The sequence below is a fragment of the Anarhichas minor genome, unplaced genomic scaffold (assembly GCF_050575085.1).
Source record: "Anarhichas minor isolate MPS153535 unplaced genomic scaffold, ASM5057508v1 ptg000007l, whole genome shotgun sequence".
Classification (NCBI taxonomy): domain Eukaryota; kingdom Metazoa; phylum Chordata; class Actinopteri; order Perciformes; family Anarhichadidae; genus Anarhichas; species Anarhichas minor.
This window is the reverse complement of record NW_027466453.1, coordinates 7,388,784-7,395,690: the sequence shown is the minus strand read 5'-3', so window position 1 is coordinate 7,395,690 and position 6,907 is coordinate 7,388,784. Positions and strand designations below refer to the sequence as shown.

At 46.0% G+C, this 6,907-nt stretch overlaps 1 protein-coding gene across 1 annotated transcript; it reads left to right on the top strand.

The window, feature by feature from the left end:
• Positions 1 to 1,787: 1,787 nt before the first annotated feature.
• tefb (TEF transcription factor, PAR bZIP family member b) lies at positions 1,788 to 5,355 on the top strand. The gene is made up of 4 exons (XM_076084841.1): positions 1,788 to 2,548; positions 3,247 to 3,822; positions 4,486 to 4,688; positions 5,125 to 5,355. The coding sequence occupies exons 1-4, from the start codon at positions 2,407 to 2,409 to the stop codon at positions 5,338 to 5,340; spliced, it is 1,137 nt and encodes a 378-aa protein (XP_075940956.1). The 5' UTR covers positions 1,788 to 2,406; the 3' UTR covers positions 5,341 to 5,355.
• Positions 5,356 to 6,907: the final 1,552 nt, after the last annotated feature.

Genomic DNA, 6,907 nt, shown 5'->3' with positions numbered 1-6,907 from the left:
TACCTAAAGCTTCCATCCAGCAGTGTATGCACAAAGGACAGCTTGTTCCCTTGGGACACAGCGATGGCACCACTGCTGAAGGCCTCTAGTGAACTGTATGAAAGTACATGAAGCACATGTCCCATCATAACTTTATGAATGTGCAACTGTTTTTTAGATACAAGAACTATCACTAACCCCAAGGAATATGTTTGCAAGATTCTAATGATACATGAGCAAACCCATGAACTAAACTCTTAAGCAAGGAATATAATTGCACACGCATACATTGTTTCTCCTACAACAGTGAACTGAAAACAGTCAATTTGCAAACTAAATGATGTGTGAACTGGATTGCACTATAACCACTCTAGAGTAAAATAAGATTGTCCTAAATGTGTCAGAGAAATGAAAGGACATGGTTTCCTGCAGTACTGCATTCACAAAGCAATTTGCTGCCTTGCTTAAGGGTACTTCAGTACCGTTGACCGGCACTATGGATGAAATACCAGCAACCTTACTGTCGACTAGCTCAAAGATGGGTTTTCACCTTGTCAGTGTCATTATCAACAACCCTGCCGGCTTTAGATAGCAACATTCAAACCACGTTTTAGACAGACAGAGTAATGGTACATTTTACTTGGTATATATTTCTACTTAGTATAGATATTTCTACGTAGTATAGTAAACCTAGTATAGTATATATTTCTACTTAGTTTGCTCTGAGCTCAGTTGAACTTCACTGTGTCTTTCTTATTGTTGTGCAAAAGAAGAATTCAGCCTTGCCAGCATGCAAAGATGCAACTGTATCTGTGTTGTATGAGAATGTTCCAGCGCCAAGGCCGTCCCGCCGTTTGTTTTGGTTGCTGGCCGTTTGTTGTTCATTGTTGTTTCTGTCAGTCTGAGACCAAAATGTCTGTAACATTGGCCCCCACCTTTGCTCCTTCTGAGAAAGCGCGTTCACATTACACGGGGTACGGCGTTCTTCTTCCTCACTGAGACTGCACGCATTCTGTTGTGATGATTGAACCTTCTCTGCGCAGAGAATAAATACTTAAAAGACAACCTCTGGTTTTCGGTATTCTGTATTTCAGCATTAAAGGATTCACGTAAAGTGGGTATGGCATTTTGCAGAAACGTTGCATTTTGTTTACCGTGTAGCTACAGTGGTGAATTTGTGAAAACAAAACACAAATAAGGGGTGAATGTGGGGTGTTTGTGCCGTTTGAACACAGTGTTCCCGAAACAAACAATCCTACTGTAGAGAACGACAGGCTCGCGCGCTAAATATTGCAGCGCGTGCACGGGAACGTGATATTCACTCTTTTGTTGTGGCACTTCTAGTGTTGTGGAAGACTTAAAAAGCATAACAATGTACTTCGTCCACAATAACGGTCGTGTGAAATGATGGATGGCATAATACCATAAAACAACGTGCATCTTACAAAAAATAAATAAACATACCATGAACTTAAAAACAATATATACAAAACTAAATATATAAATAAACGAATTGTGGTAAATTATTATAAATAAAGCGAGTAGAATTATTTAGAGCTGGTTGGTGACGAGCGTGTACTCTGTCAACTTTGGGTCCCCGTGCCAGCTGTTCGAACGATGGGCGCGTGCCCGCTCCGGCTCGCCTTAACCCGCACGTGCTTAAGATCTGAAGCTACGCCCCTCAACAGATTGTACTTTCACGTGAGTACGATAGAGGCGGGGGCACGTGTTTTGCCACGAGTATCCTTGCGGAGGGGATGTGGAAGTGACAAAAAGTCTTTGCACGAGCACACTGCGTTGTATTTTTTTAGGGTGTATCGAGGGGCGTGCAGTTCAATCTGTGGTCATGATGAGAGTGTGCAAATGTATCATTATGTAATGTATCCGCTTCAGAAGGATGCTGCCCGCTACTTTCCCTGGAGGTTGTATGCGCGAGTACACTTTCCACTTAAAATATATGCTGGCTTGCTGCACGAGACTGTATGTTGTTATCGCGGCCCACGTTCCCCACTGGACTGTGCTATAGACTGTGACTAATAAGGGACTGTACAGTCTTCGTATGTAATTCATCTTCATGTGGACAAGTTGCGGCCAATGAGAAGCCCATGGACCACAATACAGACACGCTGTGCAATCACAGTCATGCGTTAACATGGACAGCACTGACAGCCAATCAGCTTCTGCTATTCTGCGAGTGGGCGGGGCGCTTGGCTCATGAATATCCAACAAGCGCTCTCGGTGGGGACAGAGAACAAGGGGCTTGTGTATTGTTGTTTTTGCCTCCTAAAAGCGTTGATAACGGCACTAGTGTTGACAGAAGCGACACCCTGCGTTCCGTTTATTGCTGTTTCTTACCGGTGAAGGAGGCAGCCCCCCTCGGTACCGTTAAGGACATCACTCCGGTCTGATCGGACTTGAGCAGGAACCATGTCTGGCAAAGCCGAGGTGACAGTGGTGCTTCAGCCCAGCGATAAGGTCGATACCACGGCTCCGCAGAAGTCCTTTCCTTTTGTTTTGAAGAAGATCATGGACATCCCTCCTCCTAACATCCTGGAGGAAGGAGACGACGGTAAGAGACAAATGCGAAAAGGTGCGCTCAGTTTCCCCGTTTGTTTCTGCCGTGTTTATCGACACGATGTGCGAAAACGTTATTCGGTTAAATGTGCATAATAATTCAAATCAACACCTCGGGCCGTTAATTGGATTTGGATTAAATGACGGCCGTGCATCAAACTAGGATGTGACGGTCACGCCATATGTTGCACGGAGCCAGTCTCATCTGAGGCTGCGAGGAAACGAGAAGAGAACATAAAGTTCCAGCTCCTCTCTGCTGCTCTTCAAGCCGCGCACGCGGGCTGGGAAGATAATGCATTGGTCTAGTGTTGGTTGGTACGGAGTTTGTGTGGTGGTGGGTGCACGTGTGTACTAAGCGAGGCCCCTTTCCCGTTTTTTTGGTGTGCCTTTCCTTGTCTACTTTCTGGTTTCCTAGACTCCTCGTTCTGTCTTTTGTTCTATGATCTCACTTTCTAAGTCATTGACAGGCTTTTTGTTTGAAGCCCTCTTCTTTTTGTCAAATGTCACATTACCACTACCACACCCCCCACCTCACCACCCTGCCTCTATCTGTCTGCTGATGAGCTTTTCCTGTGTGTGCACCTGTCTGAGACCCTCTGAAAGGACCCCTGTCGTCATGTGTGCAGAGGACAACATGTCTCTCACATTAAGCAGTCATTTATTTAACCACTTTCTTTTATGTCTTGTCTGCAGAAATAGAGAAGGAGAAGCTGTGCTCCTCTGAGGATGTGGAGGGAGGCGGGGCCGGAGCAGCCAGTGCTGGTGCAGGTTCTAGAGGAGGAGGAGGCGGTGGGGGGGTATCGGCCTCCTTAACCCCGGCCATTTGGGAGAAGACCATTCCCTACGACGGGGAGACCTTCCACTTGGAGTACATGGACCTGGACGAGTTCCTCCTGGAGAACGGGATCCCTGTGACCCTGGAGGAGGCGGAGCTACAGAAGACTCTGGCCTCAGTGGGATTCAAAGGAAAATTTGTCCCCAAGGTTACTCCTACAGCTACTACTACTACTACTACTGCTGCTGCTGCTGCTGCTGCCGCCCCTGACCTCGCCTCAGCACCAACCCCGTCTATCTCCTCCACCTCTACGGTCACCTCTGAGCCAGAGGAAGCGGTGACCGTCACTACGTTACAACCAGCGAAGCTAGAGGAGGAGGAGGAGGAGGAAGAAGAGGAGGAGGAGGAGGAGGGAGAGGAAGAAGAAGAAGAAGAAGAAGAAGAAGAGGAGGAATCTTTGTCTAGGGAGGCAGAAGTGGAAGAGAAGAAAACAGGTGAGAAATATAGGTTTATTATAGTATTTTGGATGTGGTTTTTGGACAGTTCTTATTAATGGGATTTAAGACAACTCATACTGTTTATTACTCTTTCCTGTTGCTAGGCTGAATCATTATAGAAAAACAACTTCTTAAATTCTGTATCTAGAAGCTGAATACTGGACACTGAAGTATGCCATTTGTTTCAGCCGTCTGAAGTTGCATAGGTCTAGCCGTAGTGTGTACTCTTAGTGTCTCTAGTAGACGTAGACTCTGGGGTAACATATTATTACATCATTATTACATAATATTAGTAACTATTATTGCACTTGTAGACCTTTGAGCCCATGCTATAGCCTTAATATGTTTCACAGACGGCCAGCACGACACCTAAAACATGCAGCTCTGTTGAGAATCATTACCTTATGAAGCCTGTTGACCAAAACATCAACAACAATAGAAATCTATATGTGAGAGGGATGATCAACTCTCGCAGTCGCTGACCTTTTGCAAATGAACACAAAGGGCACACAGAAGCCCAAACATGAGGCTATTCAATTACATCCTTGTAACATCCTTAGGAGAGACATTTCATTGTGTTGTCAGAGGGCAGTGAGTTTTGTTCAGTTGGAGTGGCCTCTCTTGTATCCAAGCCCACTCTTGTCCCTCCACACCCTGCAGATCGTAACACTCCCTCCCCCATCGACCCAGAAGCCATCGAGGTGGACATTAACTTCCAGCCGGACCCCACGGACCTGGTCCTGTCCAGTGTGCCGGGGGGAGAGCTGTTCAACCCGCGCAAACACAAGTTCTCTGACGAGGAGCTGAAACCGCAGCCTATGATCAAGAAAGCCAAGAAAGTGTTTGTTCCTGATGAGCAGAAGGTGGGCCACTTCAAACATTATGTGGAGGGTCTATTGGGCCCCAAAGAAACACAGATGTTTGTTTCAAAACTGATAAATAGTGGTCATAAAGACATATAAATGACAATATTTAAGGTGCTTAAATGCGAAACAGAGCATATCTAGAGAACTTTTACTAGTAAAAAAAACATGTTGACATTATTTTTGACTCCTAAAAGCGACGACAGTGTGATTGCAGTTGGACTGGGCGTTCTGGTCAGTCCTGGTAAAGATTAAGGCATTTGCAAACTGAGTGGTGGCTTGTGGATTAGAGATCAAAGATGGGGGGGGGGGGGGGGGGGATGTTTTCACAACACAGATGTTCGTTCGTTTCAAATCCCTTTGCTAACGTTGGTTATGTTCAACTGTAGCTCTCCCGTTCTGTCTATTTCATCCACTTCCACTCTCGTTCCCCCAGGATGACAAATACTGGTCCCGGAGAAAGAAGAACAACGTGGCAGCGAAGCGTTCTCGTGACGCGCGGCGGCTGAAGGAGAACCAGATCACTGTGCGCGCCTCCTTCCTGGAGCGGGAGAACGCAGCGCTGCGTCGGCAAGTGTCTGAGATGCGGAAGGACTGTGGTCGCTGCAAGAACATCCTGTCCCGGTACGAGGCGAAGTACGGGCCGCTGTAAAGAACTCAGATCAAACCCCTCCCCCCCCCCCCCCCCCAAAAAAAAAAAAGTATCAATGAGACATAAAGCAGAACTCCCTTCCCCGCAGAATTCAACACAGACACAAACCACCAAGGGATTCTAAATTTGCACTGTTGTCTTCACTGACCTCCAGTCGCCGTGCCATGTTCCAGATGTTGTTTTGTTACACGATGCTGGAGTTTTGGATACACACTGGCAGGCAGTGAGGCAGTGAGGCATGATGGGGAGCGGTGGTCACAGGAAGGCCTGTGGAGAGCGCCTGGCTCCTACACTCAAGAGAGGAAGGGGGGCGATTGTGGACACTCCCGTGGTCAAACACACACACATGGAAAGTCTGGTCGGTCCCGAGACAGTTTCAAGACAGTCAGGAAATATGAAAAGAGCAGACCGGTACAAAAGAATTACAGGCTTTTAAACACCACACAGATCTGTTTTTATCACTGCACAGCACTTCTTCTTAGCGGACCAAAGCATGAGTCAAGTTAGAAGTCCTGTATTTAGAACAGTGCACACTGGCCCCGCCCCCTTCACATTTCCTTGTGTCGCACTCATGTTTGTGTCTGTACTTCCTTTTTAAAATACTCGGAAGGGAGTTGGTTAACTCACGCCAGGGTAGGAGAGGAACCGATGAATGCGGGAGACAGATTCACAGTGGTACTTCCAGCTCGCAGAGTAAGGAAGCAAAGACCTCAGGTCGGCAGAGGAGAGGACGAGAGTCCGTTAGCAATGAGGTTCAGTCACAGTTCTTCTGTCTTGTAACCCACATGCACGCCTCTGCGCACACACGAAAAACCGTTTGTACATAGTCATCCGCGTGTATCAGCGAGTAATTCATTCTTGCACTTTTTCTTCAAAAACACAGTGTGTGTGAAGATTATAACGGTGGCAGGTATCTTCCTTGTTTACCTCCACCCCCAGGAGACAGAGTAGCTTATTAGGGGGAAAAAACATGCATGACCTTCAATTTAAAGCTACTGCGACCTAGTTTCCTTTTCTACTAACCTCAGATCAGTTTCCAGAGCCTCACACAAGATTTTAATTTTACAGAAGAAACACTTTCCTTCGAAGATGACTATATTTTACAAATGAAGACAGAGTTGTAGTTTTCTGTAGGTTACTTTAGAAGGCAGTTGATGATCTCCAGGGCCCTCACTGGTGGAGGGGTATGTTGATGCATAGGGATGTTTATTTTACTGCACACTGCAGATGGAGGGCGCTATAGCCACTTTCCTGCTCATGGTGTGATGGCTGGATTGATATAAGAAAAAGATTTAGCCAGTTCCATAGTCGACTGGTTCTAAACGTTGTAAATAACATGATTGTCTCATGGTCTTTATTTCCTAAGACAGGAATTCTGACTGTGTCTTTATTAACCCAATGCTATTCCTCATATTTGCCAAATAGTCAACGAGTGCTGTATTTATTCTGATGGTAATAATGCATCTGTTGATTGTGATGTGCAACAATATGTTGGATAATTCTATTTCCTTTTGAGGAACAATACTTCTAATGAAACCAATGCAGGGAAATCAATGGGTAAACTGTG